Source organism: Callionymus lyra, chromosome 13 (genome assembly GCF_982586985.1).
Source record: "Callionymus lyra chromosome 13, fCalLyr1.hap1.1, whole genome shotgun sequence".
Lineage (NCBI taxonomy): Eukaryota > Metazoa > Chordata > Actinopteri > Syngnathiformes > Callionymidae > Callionymus > Callionymus lyra.
In genome coordinates this window covers 7920618-7945782 of record NC_141830.1, presented here as the reverse complement: position 1 = coordinate 7945782, position 25165 = coordinate 7920618, and the positions used below count along the sequence as shown (strand labels likewise).

General features: G+C 38.7%; 2 protein-coding genes across 2 annotated transcripts; one reads left to right on the top strand and one right to left on the bottom strand.

The window, feature by feature from the left end:
- The first annotated feature begins 2185 nt into the window (after positions 1-2185).
- Positions 2186-4343, top strand: pou3f2b (POU class 3 homeobox 2b). The gene has a single exon (XM_087805372.1). It carries the CDS (start codon positions 2212-2214, stop codon positions 3373-3375), a length of 1164 nt encoding a protein of 387 aa, XP_087661498.1. The 5' UTR covers positions 2186-2211; the 3' UTR covers positions 3376-4343.
- A 5227-nt stretch (positions 4344-9570) lies between these two features.
- Positions 9571-23679, bottom strand: fbxl4 (F-box and leucine-rich repeat protein 4). Its single transcript, XM_087805356.1, has 9 exons — positions 23543-23679; positions 21194-21822; positions 20141-20477; positions 18424-18668; positions 16808-17021; positions 13995-14066; positions 11899-12023; positions 11647-11834; positions 9571-11562 (listed from the first exon to the last, which is right to left on the bottom strand). The coding sequence occupies exons 2-9, from the start codon at positions 21685-21687 to the stop codon at positions 11399-11401; spliced, it is 1839 nt and encodes a 612-aa protein (XP_087661482.1). The 5' UTR covers positions 21688-21822; positions 23543-23679; the 3' UTR covers positions 9571-11398.
- Between the last annotated feature and the right edge of the window lie 1486 nt (positions 23680-25165).

Here is a 25165-nt window from a genome sequence, read left to right as displayed (position 1 = left end):
TTATTTTTCAGCTATTGAGGGCCACAAAGATGTAGCTGGAGGGCCGGATTTGAGCCCCCAGGCCTTAAGTTTGATATGGATAGATTGTTTTGTTGAATAGATTTATCTCGATGATTATTATTATTCATTATTATTATCAAATAAATAGAAAAATGTGTCTATTTTTTATTTTGAATTACTTCACTGATTTATCATTGAAACAAATGTGAGCAAATAAATCTGATGTTTTGGACAAATGAGTTCAACGTAACATAATCAATCCTCTTAATAAAAAGTATTTTTTAAGTGTTTCTCTTTTGATGTTTTGTGCTGAATTATGAATTAAAATCTTTATTTACTGGTTTTGCTTTGATTGATTGTTTAGAAACTGTGGTGAAGTTGGAATCAAACGCTCCTGGAGCAGATCTGTGCTCGAATATAGACGTTGAAGGACGACTCATTAGTTGAAAAATGTTGACTCGGAATAAAATCTTTATTTGTCATTTTTCTCAGAGGACCAAGAGAAGGCCAGACATAATCTCTCTCATCTTTTTCCACTCTTTTTTTTTCTCAGCTCTTCTCTCTCTCTCTCTCTCCCTCTCTCAGGGCCTGATGCTCTTTACTCCTCCCTCCTTTATCCCTGTGAAGGCTTTGTCCCCCTCGGAGCAGAGAGACTCTCTAAATAGAGGCCTTTAGATAGTCCAGGATCCAGGAGGGGGGAGGGAGCAGCACTGATGCTGTTGTTTCATTTACATCTCGCTATGGCAACCAACGGAGCCGCAGCAGGAATGTCCCCCCACTCTGGACACAGTCCTGGCCCCTGAAGCCAGGAACCGTTTAGTCCTGCAAGACAAACGGTCCCGGCTAGTTCTGGCCTGAGATCCTTCTTCTATCACTGCACCTTTATCACATGTTCAAGGCCTTGAATGTTGGTTTCTCTATGGTTTTTGTCATGTAAACAAAAAAAGGAGCCACAACTTTTTCATCTTATTAGCATTTTGTAAAAAAAATAAAAAATAAAAATTGATTTAAAATAATACATATTATATTTTGAAATGTTTCTGTACTATTTGTAAAAGTATATATAGTTAACATTACTGTACATACCGTTATCTAATCTATATAACTGTACATATTTCACTATTAACCAAATCGAATAGAAGACACTGTATCACCCTTTTATTTCATGTATTAACACCTTTTAATTATAGTTAAATTCATGTATTTAATTTTCTTAACATTTCAATAATATGAACTTATCTTGTTTGTATGATTAATTTTTTAATGAAAAATTGCTGTATTTTCTGTGGCTATTGGAAAAAAAACAATTTCCAATTTCCAATCAATAAAGTTTTACCTTACCTTAAATATTGCCAAATGTTACTTTTAAGTAAATCTGTGCTTAAATGGATTTATTGTGACACATAAATTTGTTTTATTATTTATAATTAAGTTGGTTGAACTTCCTAAATGTTACTTAAATGCTGGACGAATAAATGTAGTCGAATAATTTACAAAATATATATTGGTAAACTGTATATATATATATATATATATTGTTAATATCAATTTGTTGAATTGCTGGGATCTGTTTTTCCTTAATCAACTATAGTCTTACTTCAAAGTGTATAGTGTCTTGAGATAACGTTGTTATGATAACACACTTTAAATAAAATTGAATTGAATTGAATTGAATCAATAATTGTGACTAAACATGGTTAAATGAACATTTGTTTGTTGATGCATGAGCTCTAGACACGACCAAACAAACAGTTTTAATATTAAATATGTATGAATAAGTCTCTTGATAAACACTTTCAAAGCGGCCTATAAAAAAAAATGACACAAGAGTTGCTGGTTCTACTCTAACAGTCTGCCTCGGTTAGTAAAAGTAAAATCAACTGCTTCTTACAGTTGCTCCGGTGCTTCCGTCCCTCCACGCTTCTCTCCTCCGACTCTCCGCGTCCAAGAAGAAGATGCTCCAGAGCTCGACACGAGCGAGCGTGTTTTTTACCAGAGACTCTCCCTCAGCCAATCAGCGCGCCGTTGCCCCGGGAGACCACGTCCATCATCCCCTCCGCGACCAATGGGCGCGCGGGGTACGGGGGGGCGGGGCCCCGGCTGCAGGTGCACCTCGGCGTCCTCTCGGCAAGCAGAGGCGCCCGGGAAAAAAAAGAAAAAAAGAAGCCGCCCTGCAAGGCAGCGAGTCCGTCAAAGGCGAGCGTCCTTCTCATGAGAGAGACCAGTCCGGCTCCGAGCATCATGGCGACCGCAGCGTCAAACAACCACTACAGCATCCTCACCTCCAGCGCCTCCATCGTGCACTCGGAGCCCGGCGGCATGCAGCAAGTCTCGGCGTACCGGGACGCGCAGAGCCTGTTGCAGGGCGACTACACGCTGCAGGGCAACGGACACACGCTCAGCAGCCACGCGCACCAGTGGATCACGGCGCTGTCCCACGGAGACGCGACCCCGTGGTCCACCGGCGGCGCGCTCCAGGACCAGGACATCAAGCCCGTGCGCGAGGAGATGCAGCAGCAGCAGCAGCAGCAGAGACCCCCGCCGCCGCCGCCGCCGCACCTGGTGCACCAGGGGGGCCACCACGACGCGCGGGCGTGGAGGACCAGCACCGCCGCCGCCGCAGCCGCCGCCGCCGCCGCCGCCATGGCCAGCAGCAACGGGCAGACCCTCCTCTACTCGCAGCCGGGGTTCGGCGTCAACGGGCTCCAGCAGCAGAACCAGAACCAGGGTCTGCACCACCACAGCCTCCGCGACCCCCACGACGAGCACCACAGCCCGCACCTCAGCGAGCACGGCCAGCAGCACCGGAGCCACCACCACCACGACCACTCGGACGAGGACACGCCGACCTCGGACGACCTGGAGCAGTTCGCCAAGCAGTTCAAGCAGCGCCGGATCAAGCTGGGCTTCACGCAGGCGGACGTGGGTCTGGCCCTGGGCACCCTGTACGGGAACGTCTTCTCCCAGACCACCATCTGCAGGTTCGAGGCCCTGCAGCTCAGCTTCAAGAACATGTGCAAGCTGAAGCCCCTGCTGAACAAGTGGCTGGAGGAGGCGGACTCCACCTCGGGGAGTCCCACCAGCCTGGACAAGATCGCGGCGCAGGGCAGGAAGCGGAAAAAACGGACGTCCATCGAGGTGAGCGTGAAGGGGGCTCTGGAGAGCCATTTTTTGAAGTGCCCTAAACCCGCGGCGTCGGAAATAATCGCCTTGGCGGACAGTCTGCACCTGGAGAAGGAGGTGGTCCGGGTCTGGTTTTGTAACAGGAGACAGAAGGAGAAGCGCATGACCCCTCCTGGAGGAGTCCTGCCCGGGGGCGAGGACGTGTACGGGGACACGCCGCCGCACCACGGGGTCCAAACCCCGGTCCAGTGACACCCCATGAGATCTTTTTTTTTTTAATATATATATATCATTTTTTTCCCCACACAAAAAAAAAAAAACACTTGGACCAGTTGTGAGTGTTTTTTTTTATGTGGAGGGAGAAGGTGGCTGGACCAGGACCAGGACCAGGACCGTCCACCGACTCAGGATCAGATCCGTGGATACGAGCCCCAGCACTGTGAGGGTGGTGGTGGTGGTGGTTTTGGGGGGGGGGGGTCTCCGTCAAATCCCCCCCCCCCTCCTCCGAGCTAAATGGCCGTTCAGTGGAGAAGCATCACTGGAGGAGAGTCAGGACCACAATAATGGAGTAAAACTGGGATCCAGCGAGAGCTGCTGCTGCAGATCAAATAATCTTCTTTTAAAATTATTTTTCTTTTTCCTTTTTTGAAAACTGAGTGACGTGAACCCTGTGGGGTGACCTCCACCATAAATCACTTTTTCCACGCTGCAATGGGATTTATAGAAACACTCGGAACATTTGAAGCTACTTTTGTAAATATTGTATAACTTTTTAAGTCTTTTTTTTTATGATTTCACTTGGGCACTTTTCTTTTTAGACGAACAGTTCGTTCATACACACGTTTCTTTTGTTTTTTTAATTCGTCATCCATTTTCCTTTTTTTTTTTAAATAATTTAATGCAAATGAACGATACATTTTTTACAACCGAAGTAATCGATTAATAATCGTGTTACAGTAAATGAATCGTAAAAAAAACGTTAGAATAAATCGTTTCTTTTCATGTTTATTTGACGTCCAAATATGACAGCTTTTAATCAAAATGTTTTTGTTTTTTTTGTTATTATCGTTGACAGGGTGTTTTTTTTTTTAGGTCGTCGTCGTTCACTTCATTTCAGCCATTTTGTTCATCTTTGTCTGTGTTGTCGGCTGCTCATAGACTTTTTATTTAATTTCTTAGCTTTGTAATTGAGATTGTAATTTATCTACAACGGCTTTTATTTTATAGAAAACACAGAGCGGGAAATATATGGAATACACTTCACCGAAAATGATTTTTTGGTTTGTTTTTGTTTTGTTTTCGTAGGACACAGAAAGAGATATTTTTATTTTGGACGCCACTGTCATGTAAATACACCGTTTCTCCTCCGTGGCGGCGAAATAACGTCTAGAAACTTGTTTTTAATTATTATTATTATTATTATTGTTATCTTTTAAATTATTTTTTCTTTCTTCTCCTCCTCCTAGATTTATTTTTGCCTTCAGAAATCAAATCTTTTTTTTTTTTTTTTTTCTGAGTAGCTTTAAAGAATCAACTCAACGTTCTCAGCAAATTCAAGTTGTTGGATGTAAAATTGTAGCAACAGGAATCCTTTGTTCCTGTAAAGAAATAACAGTTTGTTTTTTGGGGGTTTTTTTTGGACGTTACTTTGAACTTGGTTGGTTTAAAAACACCGATGTGGTAAAATATCGCTCATGAACAGACTTGCACATTTTTAAAAACAATGGGATTGATATTAAACTGCTTTTTTCTAACGTTCAGACTACATGCATCTTCTTGTTTGTCATGGTTTTGCACAAGAAAATTGTCGATAATGCGAAACACGTTTATTGTCAACAACTGCTTGGAATGAACCAAAAATGTTTGTAAAACTCGGTCAAACAAAACATACATTAAATTAGAAAAAAAATCCAAAAAGATGAAAAAAGGCGAAAATGGTTTAATTTATGAAAAAAAATAGAGTTTTCTTTTTATTTATATTGTCGCAGCAAAAATAAATAAAACGCAACTATATATTTGTTTCTGAATAATTAACCACGTTCACTTAAAAAAAAATAATAATCATTGAATATCTCGATGGTAGAATTTAAAGAGAATATATATATATGTGTGTGTGTGAGTGTGTGTTACGCTACGTTAAAAAAGGCAAGTGTTCAACAAATCAATGCAATGGTGACATGTTAAATACATATTTATATTCAAATCAAGTTAAATTAGTTTTATTTTCTTGTTATAATATCTTCTTGGCAATTTTTACATAAACGTCAATGTTTAATAGATTTCGAATGACTATAGAAATTAAAAATAATTCATCGGTAAAACAAGTAACAACCGCGAAACTCCATTTTTATTATTCACTTTTATTTGTCACAGATTTTAATCTGACGTCCATTAGATCGTTTACCATTTGAAGTTAATATCATGAGCAACTCCACAAAAGAATGTTCACGAGATAAACAGTGTTGTTGATGTTCCAGGCGTGGAAGGTTGGTGCTCGAGCGCCATCTATCGGCATCGTGGACAACAACAGTTTGCTTGTCTATGTGTGTTAAACCGGTTGGTGCTGTGTTTCCAAACATGTGCATTAGTTCAAAGAAAAGATCGTTTTTCAAACGCCCAGTGAAATTCCCATCGAAACACAACCTTTTAACAAGTATGTGTGTTTTTTGGAATTAGGCAGAAAATTAACAATCAATTATAAGAAAAATAATTATTTTAATTAAAATGTTTCAAGACATACTGCAGTTAAGATTAGGTTGTTATCGTGTGTAAAAGAAAAAAAAACAACAAGATCCTTCAACACGAATTTGGAAGCAATATTGTTTTTAAATGAATGAAATCTAGTAGTAAAACGCTGAATTAAATAATGGAAAAAAAAAGTAAAATTAAATCTCATTTAAATGTAATCGTTCTGCCAACAAATACCTCACAAGTATAGTATTATTACGTGTGTAGATTCCCCATAAAAATGTCCCCCTGGAATGACAATGAATCAAATATAAAAGCCTTAAAAACACTTGAATAACTGTTGTGAATGTAAACACAAAAAGTGTTGCTGACTAAGCATATATATATATATATGGATATTAAGGTTTTTCTTGAAGTCTAGTTTGGGTTTAATTGTGTATTTTTCTTTTGCTATGTCACACACACACACACACAGACACACACACACACACACACACACAAGCAAACACAGATCAGTGAACATCATTCCTCCATTTGACATTGTTGCTCTTCAATCTCACTCGGTTGCATCGCAGCTAATTACACTGTGCACACCAAAGTACACAAAGGCGTGTGTGCGTTCATTTGTAAACAAGTTATTGTTTAATTATAACTTCAGATGAACTTTGCTGATCGCTGGGCCGAGACGTGTCTCCTCTTGGCTGCATCATTACTGCGGATGTAATTGCTATAAGGCCTGTTCGTGACACCAGTTCATCGCCCGTGAGGACGAAGACGGTTTTAATCTGTCGTCATTTGGATGTTGAAGGTGGTCGAGCTCCATCAGATGACATTGAACAAACGGATTTTCTATCTAAACAGTCGTAGGTTCAGAATGGATTACAACTTGTAGGTTAATGTTGGTTAGTAACAAAGTTACTGAAGTTACATGTTCAGAATACTTTTATTTTTATCCCTCACAGTTACTGTTTCAACAGGTGGTATTTAGAATACAGTTGTTTGTTACAGTGAATGGATTATTCTGTAGTTATTTCCTGTTTCACGTGTCATCATTTCACACCAATTCATTAAGATTGGTTTGCCTGTTCCAAAATCCTAACTTGCAATCTTATTTAACTTTTAAATGCCTATTTATGTTTTTGCTTTCTTGATATGCGTTTTATTTATTTGAACTTGTTCATTTAATATTTTTATTTTACATTTTGAATTGATGTTCCCCACCTGAACATAACCTTAACCAATCTACTTTTTATTTAGTTTTTTTTTTTAATTAAATTTTATTTTTTATTTCTATTTTCTCAAACAAACCATCTCTAACCACTTTTATTTTTTACCTTTAAAATGTTTTAAAATATTATTTTTAGTATTCCATATTTATTCAAATGTATATATTTGACTTTTAATTATTTATTTACATTTTTTATACATTTTTCAGACCCAACCCTTACACTGACCACGTCAATAATTATAATATATATATATATATATATTTTTAATGTATTCATTTTAAACATTAGATTGATTTTCCATTCTATTGAATTATGTTGTTATTTTTTATTTATTTGGATTTGTTTTGCCATTAAAACCTTACACACTCAATAATAATAATAATAATGTAATGTCTTCTGAAACATAATATTTTCATTCATTATTACATATTTTTTATATATTATATTTTTAAAATCCATTTTAAAATTTGTTTTATTATCCTTTTTATTAAATGCTTTTATTTAATGCTTTTATTTTTTCATTCTTCACTACAAATATTGTATCTACAATAATTAGGAAAGAGAGGAAAGAGGTGGAACAGACAAACTTAAGTACTGACAAAAACGCACAAAAAGTGACATCAAAACACATTTAAACCTTCATACCTTCACATGTTAGTATTTCCAACATGTAACCAGAACTGTGTAACATTGTGACAACTCTTTTCAAGTCATTTCAAATCTAACGTATCTTGAAAAAGCCTTAAAATGAGCACAAAGTCATCATTTGTTGGTCACATCCATCACCGTCTGGTGCTCTGCTGCAACAAGTATACAGCACAGGAGAACCTCATCCGTCTAATTTTTGTTATCTTCTTCGTGTCTGACTTTGGCACCATGTGACAACACCACGTTTCCCCCTAAAGAAGTTCCAGTCTCGCTGCCACAAGAAAGAGTTTCCCCGCGACGACAGTATCAAGCGGCGTCACAGGAAGTCGATCCCGCCGGTGTCACTTGTTTACAGTAATCAGGACGAGCGGCGGGAACTAGGAACCGTTATCCTGCTGGATTTGGACTTACGGAGCGGAAACACCGCTGACGTGACTACGCCGGGGATAATAGTGCTTAGATGGATTTCTTAAAAAACCCGGCGCTGACATTTGCAGCCGCTTCAAAAACCTTCCGAATAAAAAAATAATAATAAGCTGCAGGCGAAGAAGACGGTGGAGAGACGGGACTCGTCTTCATTACGAGGGAGCGAGACTTGGAGAGTGTGATGGCAGCAGGTGAGTTGGTTTTTTAGCAGCGGAAGCAGAAGCGAGAGACCAGGAAAAAAAAAAAAAAAGAGTTTGAGACAGAATGTTTACATTTAGACAAGGTCTGCCTCTGGAACCTGATTGTTATGGTGGGAAAACATTTGCTGTTTTTAGGGGGAAAAGTTTAATGTAAGAAGGTGATTATCTGTGATGACAAAAAAGAAATGATCAAGAGCCGACACAGGAAAGTTAGTGTAGTTGTCATGACGATCTTTTTGTCTTCTTTTCTTTTCTTTTCATTGAAATATTTACATTAGAAAATGTGCTTAAGCCCCGCCCACTAAAAAAAACACTTTGAAATCTTGTTTACCATAACCACACCCACTCTGCTGTGATTGGCCTAGCATCATGGTTGGTCACCACCCGTCATCAATCCCGGAAGTCTCCACCTCCAAGGGAATCGTTGTACAAACAAAGCGGGGCGTGATTACAGCAATGGGCTCCCGTAAGCTTTCGTTCGCACAGATTTCAGGCGGGGGAGAAATTTATGAAGTAATACATTCAAAACATGGTACTGATGAGAGACTTGCATCTTGGAGAAGAAAGACCAGTCCAGAGACAGCCCACAACAACACGTGTCTGGATCAGTACTGATCTATTGTCAACTCTGATTATGCTTGGACGGTCAGCTGACGACCTTGTGTGTCCGAGAACTGGGACTTCTTCAATAAAGCGAGGCCATCCACCCCAAGTTTTTGTTTTTCATTGAGTAGTTATAGTAGGTGTAAATAAATAATAAAGTCAAAACACACATGTTAAAACGTGTTAAAGAAACAAACAAAGAAGAGAAACTAGGATAGAATATAAAACCTCTGAGTAACAAATTGGTGCGAAGCCCTTTAAACCAGTAGCGAAGCAGTTAGAGGGCGGAGCACCAAATGACGTAGAACTGTAATTGTGTTACATTCTTTCACACTTCGTTTTGTTCCAAGATACAAACATTAAAACAGGAAAAACTTAAAGACATATAAGACAAAGCAAAACATACACAATGAACACGTTGTAAAAAAAATAAATGAACAGAAGAATGAAGGGGAAAAACAAAGACAAAACAGAGACATAGTTTCTCAGTTAAACACACAGAAGAGAATGGTTAAGAAAAACGCTGACGCTGTAACTGGAAACTGAGCGAGAGAGAAAGCAGACGCACAACAGCATGTGTAGACATGAACACACACAGGAGAGGTTTAGCGACACCAACACTGAAAAGACAGGAAAGAACTCAGCAGCAGACGCCATATCAACTCGTGTTTATTTCAGATCTGGTGGAAGTGAAGAAGAAAAGTGCACAAAGGTGAGACACACATTCCAGTGAAGAGAGAGAAAGAGAAGGAAATACATCCCATCATCTCAGGGCTGAACAGAAAAAAAACGCACATTACAAGTGGGAAACGCTTATTTTAAATGAACGTTTGTGGCAGTTTCTGTTACGGAAATGTATTTGTGTATTTACAAAGTCTTGATGAACGAAACAAACTTAATCCAACAGAAACAAAACAAAATATAACCAGAGATAAATATTTAAGATCAAAAAAATCAGTTCACACATCATTAAAAAACACAAATTAGATTCTACACGTTAGAAGAAAAAAACTTCAGGAAGTAAGAGACGGTGTCGACTTCTCATTTGTGCTTCATTTAATCTAAGATATTATAAAAACTGATAAAAATCAAGATTTCTTTTAGCTTTTTCTAATTAATTTGTTATAATGGATGAAAAAGTTATGTTTTGTACTCGTCATGTCAGAGAAACGTAATGAAAAAAGTCCAATTATTTTGTCACACAGAAAAATATTCAATCATAAATTCAAATAAAATACTTGCATAATTATCAACCTCGCTGACCTCAAGTCACTTTTAATTTTTTAAGACTGGTCTAGAAAGGCGCTATATAAATAGAGATTATTATTATTATTATATATACTCGGATCTTGTTGGTTGTGTAAAGCTCCACATTGAAACACGATAAGGCACAAATAACCAAGAATTTCAAGTAATTTTTTCCATCCCTGGACATGACAAAACGCTTGAAAGTCAAACAAGACGGAATACTGTCAGCATGGATATAATGTCCATCACATCAGCGGAGAACACGACGTCCTGAGTGCTCGGAAGAATGGCGACCGTTCAGAAAAAAGTGATCGACAGCTCAGCTACCGTAACGAACACAAGTCGCCCCTTGACGAGTTTCCTTTTAACAGAAATCTCTTTACGCTCCGAATGCAACAATATAAAACCAAAAACAACATTAGTTAATGCCCAAGAACAAGAACGTTTTGATTTCAAATAAACTACTTTTACTTAGGATTCATATTTGAACTGATGCTTTTAATGCCTTCGTATTCATTATTTGCTTCCTTTAGTTAATGAACAATCAAATAACTTCATTTAAATCTGTTAATTTACGTGATTTATGATTCAATTAATATTGAAAAAAACAACTGAGGATCAGTAGCTGCTTTTACATTGATAGAAATAATATTGTAGGATCAATATAATAGATTATTATATAGTCAAAGATGAAAAAAATAACGACTTATTGGAACAATGAATCAATATTTTGTTTACAGACGGTGGAACTGAAGTCGTCTTCAAATGATTAAAGAAGTGATTAATATTAATTGTTCATTAACATGTAATTTGATTAGGAAAAAGAAGAATTTGATGAAACGCAGGACAGAAAAGTTATTCAACCGAATCAAATAAAAATAATTATGAAGCCGTTAAATCCAGTGAATTAAAGTAAAAACATGTCAGAATGGAGAAAAACAAATGGATGTTTGCAGCTTGTTACAATTCTGCTGTCAAATCTTTATATATTAGAGGTTTTGTTAACTTGATAATAAATACGAGGGTTTTCTTTTCTTTTCGTTGCGTCACAGCAGCAACACTGATTCATAAATATCTTAAAATATTAAAAAAAAGTCACACCTTTTCAGCCATTACCCAGAGTTCAGTGTGTTTATGTGTGTGTGTGTTGAGGTGGGGGTGTGGGGGGGTGTTACCATCACTTATGAGTCTTGACCCTTCATCCTTCCTCTGGATTTAGACATGGAGCTGAGGTCAGTGTGTGAAACTCTTCTTGATGGACAGGTTGGGATAAAGGCCAGAGAGTTCTAGAACCACCCGCATGTCAATCTGGGAGCAGAAAGAGACGTCCAGCAGCAGGAGTTTGGGACACGCCTTCAGGAGCTTCTTCAGCGAGGCGGCGCTAACTAACCTCGTACCTGCGCGAAAACACGTGTAGGAGTCGAACATTGAACATCCGACACACACTTTTTAGACACACAGAACCTTTAAGCTAGACCTACCCAGGATGTCCAGGTGCTGCAGCGACGGGCAGTTGGTCGCCAGCTCCTCGATGTCCGAGTCACAGACGGTGCGGTTGGCGGTGAGGAAGAATTTCCGCAGGCGAGGAAGACCGCGAGCGAGATGCTGGAAACATCCCGTGTTGCTCTGGAGCGTGGGAACCCAGCCCAGGTCCAGCTCTTCCAACAATCTGAGAAGCAGGAAAAAAAACGTTCAAAGATCTGACGCCTCACCAAAAAGGTTCAGATGTTTACCTGCAGCCTGAGACCAGCTCGTTGAGGCCCCGGTCGGTTAGGTTCCTGCATCGCCAGAGGTCCAGAGACACCAGTGACCGACAGCGAGCAGCCAGCATAGTAGCTACTGTGTCATAGTCCTCGATCTGCACACACGGTTACACTTTTTATTTTGAAGCTGACACAACCTTAGATTATAGATGCTTGTAATGGCTACACTTAATTTTTTTAAAGTAGCTTTAAGATGTAGATATGAAAATACTATTGGAAATATGCGCAATAACAACAAAAAATAAAACGTAAGACTGTCACATAGAAGTTGAGGCTTCAACACAACCTAGACTGACCTCAAATTAATCGCCATAAAGTAAATAAAATGACAGTAATATTTACAATATGTTAAAACGTGTTCAGTTCCAGTAGCAGTAGCATTAGCACCAGTAGCAGTAGCACTAGTAGCACTAGTAGCATTAGCACCAGTAGCAGTAGCTTCAGTAGCAGATACATCTGTAGCATTAGCATCAGTGGACATAGCTTCAGTAGCAGATGCATCAGTAGCATTAGCATCGGTAGCAGTAGCATCAGTAGCAGTAGCAGATGCATTATTAGCATTGGTAGCAGTAGCTTCAGTAGCAGATGCATTAGTAGCATTAGCATCGGTAGCAGTAGCATCAGTAGCAGTAGCAGATGCATTATTAGCATTGGTAGCAGTAGCTTCAGTAGCAGATGCATCAGTCGCATTAGCATCGGTAGCAGTAGCATCAGTAGCAGTAGCAGATGCATTATTAGCATTGGTAGCAGTAGCTTCAGTAGCAGATGCATTAGTAGCATTAGCATCGGTAGCAGTAGCTTCAGTAGCAGATGCATTAGTAGCATTAGTATCAGTTTAAGATGCATTAGTAGCAGTAGCTTCAGTAACAGTAGCATCAGTAGCAGTAGCATCAGTAGCAGGAGCTTCAGTAGCAGGAGCTTCAGTAGCAGGAGCTTCAGTAGCAGGAGCTTCAGTAGCAGGAGCTTCAGTAGCGGGAGCTTCAGTAGCGGAAGCACTAGCATCACTAGCATATTAACAAAACAATGATATATGGTTTTATAGAGAACCAGATGTAGTAGTATCAGGACAGTACACGTGTTATGGTAAAATATTACCAATATATAATTGGTGACATTGTAGAGAGCTTCTATAAATTACACGTGAAGAACAAGCGGCAGTGAAATAGTACGATAATATAATAACCATTTAAGATGCTCGAAGTAGAAGTATCGTGTTAGAGACTATACAGTTGTTGTAAAGGACTAAACATATAGTGGTATGTAAATATCAAGTAGAAGCCGTATAGTGCCTAACATGAATTGAATTAATTGTAAATGAGTATGTATTAGTACTTGATGAAAAGGAAGCTGTGGATATGGCACTTCCAAGTGTTCAAGAAGTCCACACTTTTGTCCAATTATAATAAGTCAGTGTAGACTTAAATCTGTTAAGTCGCACAATTATCCAGAGCAAAGTGTTGCTTCAGTCGACGACACAACAGTGAGACAGAGAGAACAAAAGAACACAAACTAGCAATTAGGTCGACATCATTTTTTTTTTTTTACTGCCACAGTTTGTGTAGATAGGATACAACGTTTTCATAATGCTTAATGGACCCATTACAAGGAGTCCATCACCACATCCTCTTATTATTATTTTAGAACACAAACAGTAATGCTATGAAAACATGATCTATCATCAACAAATAAGTGCTGCTTATGAAAGTTTTACAAAAGAGTGACAAACATCTGTGTGTGAGGAGTCATGCATGTCTATTATCAAGTCTTGTGGAACTTCATTATAAGATAATGACACTTTTTATGAAAAACACGGAAAACAACAAATATTTTTTGCAGTATAAAAAAAACAAACTATTTCTTCGATGCTTCATTAGTATTTGCATGTATTAGAGAGAAAGCAGTGGGTGAGTCACCAGTTGAACACAACAACCACGGAAAGTGAAGGATGATTAAACAATATTTTCATTTGTTTTCCGGAATATTTCTTGAACAGTACTGTGACGATACACATTATCGAGCACTCTGAGCGTATATAAAATAAAAACGGTAAAACTCAAAGTTCTCACCCGCACACAGCTCCCCAGGTTCAGATGTCTGAGCTCCACGCAGGAGCTCAGGATGCTCAGAATGGCCGTTTGCTGCAAACGACAAGAACCCGTTTCATTAAATGAAAACAGATTTAAATCACAAAGACAACAAGGAAGAGAGAGAAGGAGGAAGGGATGAACCTTCAAGATAAAGAGGGAAGTCTACAATCACAGATTTTGTTATGGACACAATATATTGACATTTTAATTTTTTTTTTAAATCAGCACATGTTGCAACATTATAGACTAAGATGCCGCATCAATATTTTCATTACCGTATTGACCGCACTATAAGGCGCACCTAAAAGCCTTTAATTTTCTCAAAAAACGACAGTGCGCCTTTTTATCCGGAGCGCCTTAAATATGAACATTACCTGGTGGGTATTTACAAACACTTCCATGACTCTGTGCTGTGTGTCTATGGAGTGATATTACTGCCACCTGTTTGAGCGAGTGTGTCTTGGTTGTTGTACACTAAAAATCACTCCTGCTCCACTGCTGCCCACTCAACCAGTCATACACGTGCGTTCAACCACTCATACACGCGCGCTATAGCTGTCATACATGCGCTCAACTTCACTGCTGCTTACTCAACATTTGTCTGCTCACAACACCAGTCTCACGCGCTGCTGCTTGAAGCCTTTTAAATATCATTTGAACAATGTTACCATGGGAGTGCACGGAGTTGTCAGACCGCTTAATAAAGTTTGACTTTATCCGACTGTGCGCGCTATTTATGAAAACAGTTCTAAAATAGGCCATTCATTGAAGGTGCGCCTTATAATCTGGTGCGCCTAATAGTGCGGAAAATACGGTAATATATATTTTTTTAACTTGAGATTTAATTACGTGGATATTCACCCCTACTACTGAGACTGCACTAATAAAAGTTTCATAATACATGACAGCGATAGGAGCAGCCGAGGGGGAAGAGACCTCGCCGGAGGCACTGCAGCTGGATTAGATAGAGACGAGGGAATTGAACACTGCAGCTGGCGACACGTGTGGCGAGGAAAGGTGTCAGACATGAAAGTGAAGCCTTTTGTGTGCATGTGCCGCGCTGGGTTGCTGGCATCTTCATAAAGGCCTCTGCGCTGCCAGCTAGCCGTTTAATTAGAGCCGTGACAGGGTAATGACAGCATGAGATGTCGGGGTCTCAAACAAACACGGGGCTGGCTGCGTCTGCATCAGTGGGAACAACATCGCGCTGCCTCGCTTCACCACCGCGGTAACTCTACCCCGAGCACCTCACCACCAGAAACAGCGGTCTGAAACATGACGAGCGACCGCAGGCGCAGCGTCAAACACATTAGACTGCGGTTTTTTTCGGACAAGACTCGACCCGAACGCTTGCTCTCTTGAGAACGCCTTGTACAGGTTCCTGTTAAACGCAACAATAGAAATATTAGATCATCAGCAGGACAGACGAAAACACGCTGGAACTTAATCCAAACAGGCTATCACGCAAAAAAAAAAAAAGATTTTGTCTTCATCTTCCCACCGTTCGTGACCATAGGTGAAAGTAGAGACGGCTGGTATACCGAGAACTTTGCCTTACTTTTGGCTTAGCTCTCTTTTCACATCCATAGATCATGGTTCACCTGGCCTGTCTATTCTGTACACGGTACTACATTTTATAGTGAAATTTGATGATCTACTGACTCCTTCAAGAAACATCTTAAGACATTTTTATTTGTTCAGGCTTTTCCTTGATTTTCTGGAACTCCTGTGTTGTTCTCAGTGTTACCTTGATCTTTTAAGTATATATTTTATTGAGTATTGTTCTGATTGTTTAAGCGCTTTGTGACCTTGGTCTAGAAAAGCGCTCTATAAATTATTTACATACATACATATATATGTCAGAGTACAGATTGGAATCCAGTAGGATCTGGAATCCTACTAGTACAGAATGGTATTCCAATCTGAACTAGTAGGATTCTGTACTATTCAGGATTCCAGATCCTACCAGTAGAGATTGGAATTCCAATCTGTCCAATCTGATTCAAGATTCTACTAGTGAATTCAAATCTCTACTAGGAGAGATTGGAATCCTGCTGCTGTATTGGGATTTGAATATTCTGTCCTAGGACAAATGGGAATTCTACCAGTACAATCTCCATTTTTAATAGGAGAAATCTGAATTACATCTAAATGTTTTGGAAAATAGACTGAATCATGGAATTCCAATCTGTACTAGTAGGATTCCAGATCCTACAGGATTACAATATGTACTGTGACATATGTGTATGTATGTACATATATATATATATATATATATATATATATATATATATATATATACATACATACATACACATATGTCAGATATATATATATATATATATATATATATATATATATATATTGCTCTATTAGGTGAGGGTGGATTGGTCACTACAGTACATTTAAATTGTACGTCCATGTCAAAAGTGAGAGCCGTGGTCGTCTTGCTGGGCGGCAAAGCATGATGGGAGCCGTTCACATCACCGGTACCGAGAGGGTTGTTGTTATGGACCTCATATGCACTGCTGAGTTTGCAAGTCTACATACATGTTGTGTAATAAATGTTGTTAATTTAAACACAAAAGTGTTGGCGCCACTATGGTTCAGAACATAAGACCCGCAATAAACAAATTGTATCAGCGAAACATCTATGTTCAAGTTATAATTTATGATTCCTGACTCAAATGTGTGATTAAGAGACAGAACTCGCCATTGAGTTTGACACAAATCCACTATGATTTCCTTCATTTGTGACTGGCTGCAGTTGTGAGGACTCCAAGCGGGCCTACCTCTATCTTGGTGCGGTACAGGACCAGCCTGCGGAGGCGAGTGAGTTTGGAGATGTGCGTGAAGGCCTGCGGGTGGAGTCGGTCGCAGGAGGACAGGTTGAGCTGCTGCAGGCCTGGACACGCCTGGCTGATGACCTCCAGACAGGCTTCGTTCAGGAAGTGGCAGCAGGAAAGTTCCAGGCAAACCATGCTGAGGCCACACACCTTCATGAAGCTGTGGATCAGAAGAGGAACGATGGTCGACTGACACTTCTTTCTTTTGTTTTTTTAAAGGAGACCACATGTTGAGGAATCCTTATACACAAAGGTTAATAATATGTTGAAGCACAGTACCTACGTATTTCTCCAAGAGGCTCCATAGTCACTAATACTACAGAAACTTCGTAGTATTACTTTGGGAGGCTTATGAATACAATGTTTGTACAGAATACTGCAAAGCCTTGCTGAGTTATAGTAAAACATTTCGTAGCATTAATCCCAATTATGGAATTTCGCCGAGTAATACCACGTTGTCTTGCAGAGAAACACTACGGTACCTAACAGCGTAATACTATCGTACCTCCTGAGTAACATTACGGAGCCTTGTGACGTAAAACTACAAAGCATTGCAGAGTTATACTACAGAGCCTTGTGAAATAATAATGGCGAGTCGCGGCGTAATACTATGAAGCCTCACAAAGTAATACTACGAAGTCTGAAAGAGTAATACTACAAAGTCAGAAAAAGTAATACTACAAAGTCAGAAAAGAGTAATACTACAAAGTCATAAAGAGTAATACTACAAAGTCAGAAAGAGTAATACTATGAAGTCGGAAAGAGTAATACTATGAAGTCGGAAAGAGTAATACTACAAAGTCGGAAAGAGTTCTACTACAAAGTCATAAAGAGTAATACTACAAAGTCAGAAAGAGTAATACTACAAAGTCAGAAAGAGTAATACTACAAAGTCGGAAAGAGTTCTACTACAAAGTTGGATATAGTAATACTACGAAGTCGGAAAGGGTAATACTAAGGAGCCTCAAGGAGTAACGCTAATATTCTTCGCAAGCCCCCAAAGAGTAATACTTTGATGCCTGAAGGAGTAATACTTTGATGCCTGAAGAAGTAATACTACAGTGCCTGAAAGAAAATGATACTACGAAGTTTGACAGAGTAATACTACGAAGTCTGACAGAGTAATTCTATGATGTAATACTAAGGAATATCGAGGAGTAATACTATGATGCCTCGTAGCGTAATACTACAATACGAAGCCTAAAGAAGTAATACTACGAAGCATTGTTGAGTTACACTACGGAGCCTAATAAAGTAATAAAAATAATAGTATTTTAAATAATTTTTTTAAAGACAACTTGACACTCAAGGTCAGCACTACAGAGTACTTCCTCACATGGTGGCCTCGTAGAATTACTACGGGAGATTCCGGACTACGAAGCATCACTGAGTACAACCAGAATAAATACGTAAAAGCTCACTTTCGAAAAGGATTTTAAATCGTCCTTTAAGTCCTAAAATTAAGATAATCAAAAAGCAACTCAAAGGCCTCCCTCCAGAATGTTCAAGGGATTTTCAAGGTGTCTTTGCGAAGCCCGTTTTGGCCGGCTGGAGAATCTGACCTGCTGAAGCTGCTCAGGGTGAGAGCCCCGCGGTTGCCCGTCCAGGACAGGTTGAGCCTCTGAAGGAGGGTACATCGACCCTGCAGGTGGCCCAAGGAGGCGTCACTCAGGCGCGCCCAGTAGGGCTGCAGACTCAGCTGGGTGTACTGCAGCGGGTCACAGCAGTGCTGGTGCAGCAGCTTACAGCTCTGGGCCAGACGGCAGAGGTCCGGAAGGGTCAGGTGACTCAGTATCAGCTGAATGAGCTGAGGACAGATCGTAAGGAAGAGGACAAATAAAAGAGAAAGAGACAAAGAATCAGTGACTTGTGCGAAAGCAGCAGAATGATTAAAGAACAAAGAACCTCCCGGGGTCTGGATAAACTAGTAAACTATGGGGAAAAACACACCTGCATCCCACTAATGGTTGGATCTTAATAGCAGTTTGTTGTGACACAAAACCCTCACGTCAGGATGATCGCAGCAGTGATAAGGCTTGTTTTGCTCGGCGTTCCGAGGAGTAGGAATGAATGAGCGGTTGCCGTAAATTAACAGTAAACAGCGACTGTCGGCTCGGGGGATAATAGCCGCATTGTGTTTCTGAAATAAACACCAGTTGCGGGGAGTGATGGCGGCGGTTTGGAGAGAAGATAAGAGAAGCAGTGTCAAGAGTTTTGACGCTTCAAAAAAACACGATACTCGGGGAACGACACCCAAAAGACTGCGTCAGCCTGTGAGCGCTGGATCAAGTGTTCCAAGACAGTGTTCATCATTAGTGTGAATTTATTTACTTTTAACAAGACATGTTTCCAAAGAACTGAAAAAGTTGTGTACATACACACACATACATACAGTATATATATTTTATTTTTATATTTTATTTTAATTGAATTATTTAATTGAATTAAATATATTTTAAAGAACCCATTTATACTAGTTACACAAATTATACATTATGAGTATGCAAGGTGATCAAGCATCCAGGATACTTCCAGAAAACATTTACATTTCTGACATTAAAACTGCAAGTACATATATTGCGACTTATTAACTAATTACAAATGTATTATTTTTTTCTTTTATACTTCAGAAGAAAAATAACAGGGACGCGTGTATAAAAAATTACCTTCTTTACAAATTTGATTCCCATCTTATAACCTTATGAAAATAAAAAAATATATATATAATATTGCATTGAAATAATATTTCCTATGTGACAAACAAATACTTTTTTTTCTGAGAAATGTACTTATTAATTTGCTACTACTTTGCTTAAGCAGCTTGAATAAATTTAATCTAATCCGTGTTGAAGTTGGTCAATTTTAATTTAGTTTCTAATGTGTTGCTGAGGGAACTTGCATCACGTTAACATAAAAGTTACAATATAATGCAGGTGTTGTTTATGATACTACACACTAAATAAAAAAGTTGTTATCTTGAATAATTGATTATAGAAAACAACATTTTGAATTCCTTTTGAATTTCAGACTTAATTTAAGAGCTTAACAAACGAAATGTCGTAAACATGAGTCCCTTATTAGTGAGTTGTTGTTTTTTTTACTTCAAAGACTGAGACACTCAAAGGCCTCAAGGTGGTTTAAATTAATGAAAGTTCCCTCTTCTTCTGCGATCTTCCTCCTCTGATACAAAGTAAAAGTTACTGATGATAATCTATTCCATCTGGTCCTGTCTCGAGGTACAAATAAAATCAAATACACAGCAAAGTGTCTCTAATTCACCTCATAGGGAAGTTTGTCGAAGTATCCATTCCCCGTCCACTCGTGTTTTCCGAGTCCTCCTGGTCTGAACAGACCTCCCAACTCGGACAGATCCTCCTCGCTGTCACTCAGGTCGTTGATGTCGATGACCGGCATCTTGTAAAGCGCCAGCATCGGCCTTTCTTTCACCCCTCGCAGGACCACGGCGTCCAACTCTGTGTAGTAGTCCAACTGAGAACTGTTGACCTCCAGACGCAGCAGGTTGGTGGGGAAGTTGATGTGCTTGATGTTTGGCGAAAACTGGCGTGCCTGAGGGGTCAGCACCTTGGTGGGCTCCCCTGACCACAGCACCTCCCATCTGGACATGAGGAAATAAATGAATTTATTAAAATATTTAGGTATAAATAACTTGTTTATTGTATGAAAGGCAATTGTATCAACCATTAAGTGGGAGATAAGTTTTATTTACTTTTGATCTTGGTTATATTATAGTTTAAGATACAAAAAGCGTGTATATAAAAAAAAAAATATATATATATTTTTTAATTAATTTTAATTATTCGCAACATATTTTAAGGGATTCACGTTCCAGCCACTAGATGGCAGCGGTCATTACGTCCGCCGCAGCTAAAGGAACATTCAAATCCTGTGAGATCCTGGTTATGACTGAGGACGAGAGGATACAGTCTACTCGTGCAGCTTTTAAAACTGATGTTTGAACATATTTTGGTTTCAAAACAAATCAAAATGGTTTCTTTTTTATACATTATTGCAATAAATCGTAGAGTTGCCCCTGTATAAGTATTTTATTGCCAGATTATTACCAATACACAACTCTATTTGTGTTAATGTAACATATTTATTCAAAGGTTTTCCAGTTTACTAGGTTTTGTGTGTTAAATATATATCTATTTGTCGAAAATGTCGCAATTATTAATGTAGATCATTCTTCATTTATTTAAACATTAGAAATGTATTTATTGTATAAAATATAAAGAGTGAAAAATGAAAACATACAATATGTAAACACATTTTTACAAATGTATGTTTTTTTTTACTGGTAAATATTGTTACCTGACATCCGTGGGCGGAGTCTGGGAGAAGGGGTTATGCGAGCAGGCCAGAATTTGAACGATAGCTCCAGGGTAATAGGTCTCCAGCACTTCCACAGCTGTGGGGTAAACAGGCTCCTCGAAGCCCAGCTCTATATAATCCTGGCTGTAAAAACCTTTGGGAGTGCGGAAAGGTGGAGGAGCGCTGGCACATTGTTCCCACCACCTCCCGTAGGCCCTCAACACGGCCGTCTGGGTGAAGTCCCCCGAGCTGGGGTACACGTTGGGAACTCCCGCCAGGTTCCACATGGTGTAGGACATGCTGTTCTCGCTGCCGTAGTGAGAGCTGAAGTCCAATACCTCTTTGGCGTACTGCTCCACCTCCACGCTGACCGGCATCACGGCCCGCTGACCAGACTCCACGGCACGCCGACTGGTCAGCGCCTCACCTCGAGTCCCACTCCTGGAGCGTCGGCGCAGACAGATATAGTAAAACATGCTCAGGAGAGTTAACATAAGGGAACTCTGGGACGGACGGGGCGGTGGGAAGAAATTAAGGATACGGAGGAGGTCGAGCCTCCGCCGAGTGAGAGCGGTTCAAAGTCAGTGGTGGAGATAACTCACTATTTCAGGCCCGGCTGCATGCATGACCTGTGGGTTAGGTAAGAGACAAACAAGGAGTTCAATTAGTAGTTGAAAAACGAGTTTCTGCAATTAGGTTTAAACTAAATATGCTACACAAATGTCTGCTATGAACACGTTTAACTTGTTAAATTACTTAAAAAAACGAAATCAAATAGGTGCACTTGCAAAATATGTCGACTAAGGGTTGAGAAGCCAGTGAAGAGTTTTAAGGATCGGGGGGGAATGTGAGTTCTTCTACGAGAGCAGGTCAGAATTCTCGCAGCAGAGTTTTTGTATTAACTGAACTGCAGGCGAGACAACTCCTTCTTGCTTGGACACAAAAATAAACTATTACAAAGGTCCAAACGAGAAACACAAACGTATGGATTATAAGCTCCAGATCGTGTTGTGACATCATTTTCCATGTCAAGGCTTTAATACAAGAGGGACGTTATTTTATTGGGTATTTTTTTGATTGTTTAAGCGCTTTGTTACCCTGGTCTAGAAAAGCGCTCAACAAATATGTGAAAGAAATATTGCTTTATTACAATATTAATGTGTTTTAAACTGCTTACTACATTATCACAATATTAATGTGTTCACTTCTTTACCACAAATGCATATGTGTTCGAAATCACTAATTGCCTTAAGCACAATGTGTATGTGTTTTGAAACTCCTCACAAGATATATCCCATCAGGGGTCAGCAAGGGCAAGTGAAAGAGCAGGGAACGAGTTGGGAGACGGAAGGTGAACAGATAACGGTGGGATACTCCTTAACCTTGAGTGTCATCTGTAAGACTGTTGTGAACTGCTGATGCCAATGCTCTGATGTAACCTGCACAATGAATCTTACTGAGGACAAACTAAGTTGGGAGGGGGGATGAGCAGAAGAGAATGCTTTTGATGTAACCTCCACAATATGTTTTACTTGTAACAAACTGAATAAAAAGGGAGGGACGCAAGGCCTTCGTTGGACAGTTGGTGCGAGCTAACTTCCGCGTTGGTTCTGCTGTTCCCTCCGGAGTGAAGAACAATCTCTTGCTGGTGTGAGTCTGACTCTTTTGCTATTGAACTGTTTTGTCTGTGAAACTTTGTGAACAGTTTTTCTGACAAAATATTACTTACTTACATTACTGCCCATTGACACTCTGTTAGATTAGTGTGTCCCTACCCTGAGTTAACACAAGTATTGTTAAATTTGAGAACTTTGGGTGAACTATTACCATTAACCACAGCATATATGTTACAGAATACGATATTAAAACACATGCAGCCATGCAATTGTAAGACAAATGTCTGCATAAATATATTCAACCTAAACAGATGGATGTATAAAACCAAATACATAACACAATTGTTGGAAAGCTATAACTAGACAAAGAAAATTAACAGAATATGAACAATTTATGAGTATTAAATAATAGGAGCATAGTATAAAACACTTATTATATGACTTTCTTTTATAAATATACGTAATACATACGGTTTCTCGAAAATAAACATTTAAATATTCAGCAAATATGCCAAGTATGTGTGTATTTAACTCCAAACTTGTGTAGTTAACAATGACATTGTGTTTAAATCAACAGACAGTGAGCACAGCTGTGTTGATGTTGTTGTTGCTCACAATAACACTTGCTAGCTTGTTAGCAAACACGCTAGCTGAGATGGTAACCTCGCCCACCTTAACCTTAACTAGAGATGGTTTAAAAACATGAATAACTAGGATGAAGAAACAGACTGACCGCCGGTCATCGTGTCCGTCCATGAGAACAACTTCCGTCTTTCTCGCCACAGATTATTTCATCTACTGACCAACATTCTTGACGTTTGAGTTGCGATGCGTTCATAGGTTCCCGGAAATCCTCCTTTTCAAGGCTTTCGACGCCCAAGAAAGCGGAAGAATATCGTGCAAATTGAAACAAAACGTGTTTTATATATTTTTTATTTAGGAGGGGACAAGTATAATTTAAAATTACGAATTTATTCTCGGTGATCTGAGTTAAATTGATCAGATATCAAATGTATAATAAATCGAAGGATAAATATAAACAACATTTACATATTATAATGTCCATATACATAAACTTAATAAATTAAACAGATATGAAACTGAAATAGTTCAACACGGCACGTAACGAAACCTTTTTTTTCGCTTCTCTTATTTAATAGATTATATTTAATAGAAGAAAAACCTGGGAGCCTGAATGCAACACCAGTTCCTCGCTGTATCATCAACATCCGGCCAGGGAGTCACGGTTTACAAGGAATTCTGGGTATTGTAGTCCGTAGTAACAATCTACTACACTGCTTACGTGTGTGTATTTCAGGGTTTGATAATAAAGCGTTTGATACAACATGTTAAAAAATAATTGATTATCTGATGTTTTAGAATAATCGAGAGGGTTTAAAGATAAAGATAAGATATCTCGCCCGCACTGAGGGTATTAACAAAATATTTGCCTTAATAAACTCCAATAATGTGCATTTTATTGTCAAGACAATACATTATTGTAACCGCAACTGAACTTACTCTGCGCTATTGGTTTTCAAATTAAATTAAATTGTTTAGTCTTACATTCAAAATGTTGAAACTTTAACTTTTATATTGGATATATATATATATATATATATATATATATATATATATATATATATATTTATATATATATATTGAAAGAATACATTTGTTTTTATTCAATAATTGAACTAAATCATGTGTATATCAATAATTGAATTAAATTATTGTTTATTGAAAGTTTCCTTTTTTTAATTCAATAATTCACTTACAGTTCATTTTAATCATTCGAATATTTACCAATTTTAAACCGTATGTCTTGAAAAATATCTGCTAAAAACGTTTATTTTGAAAATATTTACAGTATATATGAAAAAAAATGTAATTCAATTCTTTAAAAACTTTCAATTTTAATAATATTCAATTACAAATTAAAATTTAAGCAGTTCAATATGATATGTGGATATACCTCAATAAAATAATAAATAATAATATCAAAATATCAATAATAATAACATCAAAATAATCATTACGATTACATTTTAAATACGTTATAAATTAATATTCTGAAAGAAAAATGTTTTAAATAAAAATACTTGTTTGTAACATAATCAACAGGTTCCTTTTTTTTTTCTTTATTGATCTTCAAGATGTCAAACACATTTACAGACGCAGCAAGTGTTTAAACAGGGCATGAAAGATTTACTCTTAACAAGACGGGCTGTGAAAGTGTGAAGCCGTGTGAGTGACAGACCGGGCTCTTGTCAAGCTCGTACGGACGGGCTTCAGTGAGCAGAAGCCCTGCAACTGTCAGAGCTCGGTTCCGGTCCAGTGTGCCACACATACATAT

Bases quoted from the DNA above. Each gene is read 5' to 3' on its own strand.
- fbxl4 (XM_087805356.1), bottom strand. From the start codon at position 21,687: ATGTTAACTCTCCTGAGCATGTTTTACTATATCTGTCTGCGCCGACGC. The intron at 14,067-16,807 runs GTAGGCCCGCTT...TGTCGTTTGCAG, and splicing joins TGTACCGCACCAAGATAGAG to CAAACGGCCATTCTGAGCAT. The intron at 11,563-11,646 runs GTAGGTCTAGCT...GTTTTCGCGCAG, and splicing joins GCAGCACCTGGACATCCTGG to GTACGAGGTTAGTTAGCGCC.
- pou3f2b (XM_087805372.1), top strand. From the start codon at position 2,212: ATGAGAGAGACCAGTCCGGCTCCGAGCATCATGGCGACCGCAGCGTCA.